We start from the raw sequence: 864 nt of genomic DNA, 5'->3' as shown, positions 1-864 counted from the left end.
TGGAGAGGGGAAAAAACCCCCTGAGGAGGCAGCTGATGCTGGGAGAGATCACACGGACACACAGACAGGGGCTGGGGGGAGCAGTGGGGCTGCCTGTATTGGGGGCACTGGGAGGGGATGGGGATTACCTGCACCGGGAGACACCGGGAGGAGGGAAGGGAGAGCTGTCTGCACCGGCACTGCGGGAACGGGGTGGAATTGCAGAGGAGGAATCCGTGGGAGTGGGAATTACGGGTACAGGAGCCCCCGGGAGCTGCCCTCGGGGCGAGGGGAGGGGGAAGAGTGTCCCCCAGGGCACCCGAGAGGGGACACATCCCGCGAGGGACAGGTGGGAACCTCCCCCGGGACGGGGGACACTCACCGGGAGGAGCCGCGTTTAACGGCACCGGGGACAGGGAGTCAGACCGGGAGAGGGACACGGCCAGAGGGAGGGATGGACGGACAGACGGACAGGGATAGGGACACAGTGACTAGGGGGAGAAGGACAGGGAGGGAGGGACGGACACACGGACAGGGACACAGCTACGGACACAGTGACTAGGGGGAAAAGGACCGGGAGGGAGAGAGGGACAGCTAGAGGGAGAGAGGGAGGGACGGACAGACGGACAGGGACACGGACACAGGGACAAGAGAGGGACCGGGAAGGGGACATGGCTAGAGGGAGGGAGGGACGGACAGACGGACAGGGACACGGACACAAGGGGAGAGGGACCGGGAAGGAGACATGGCTAGAGGGAGGGAGGGACAGACAGACGGACAGAGGACACAGGGGGAGAGGGAACAGGCGGAAGGTGCGGACAGAGGGAGGGAGGGTCTCAGGGACAGAAACACAGGGACAGAAGGACACAGGACAGAAGGACACAG

The 864-nt window shown here is 64.9% G+C and overlaps 1 protein-coding gene across 1 annotated transcript in view; it reads right to left on the bottom strand.

Moving 5' to 3' along the window:
* The window catches only part of BOLA3 (bolA family member 3), a gene marked incomplete at its 5' end in the record, with an annotated part of 2,037 nt that extends 1,567 nt beyond the window's left edge, over nt 1-470 (bottom strand). Inside the window, one exon of the mRNA XM_009076390.1 lies at nt 362-470. Coding sequence (XP_009074638.1) covers nt 362-470 — 109 coding nt within the window. The remainder of the gene's footprint in view (nt 1-361) is intronic.
* Between the last annotated feature and the right edge of the window lie 394 nt (nt 471-864).

Source organism: Acanthisitta chloris, unplaced genomic scaffold, assembly GCF_000695815.1.
Source record: "Acanthisitta chloris isolate BGI_N310 unplaced genomic scaffold, ASM69581v1 scaffold36746, whole genome shotgun sequence".
Lineage (NCBI taxonomy): Eukaryota > Metazoa > Chordata > Aves > Passeriformes > Acanthisittidae > Acanthisitta > Acanthisitta chloris.
This window is presented reverse-complemented; position numbering and strand designations above follow the sequence as displayed.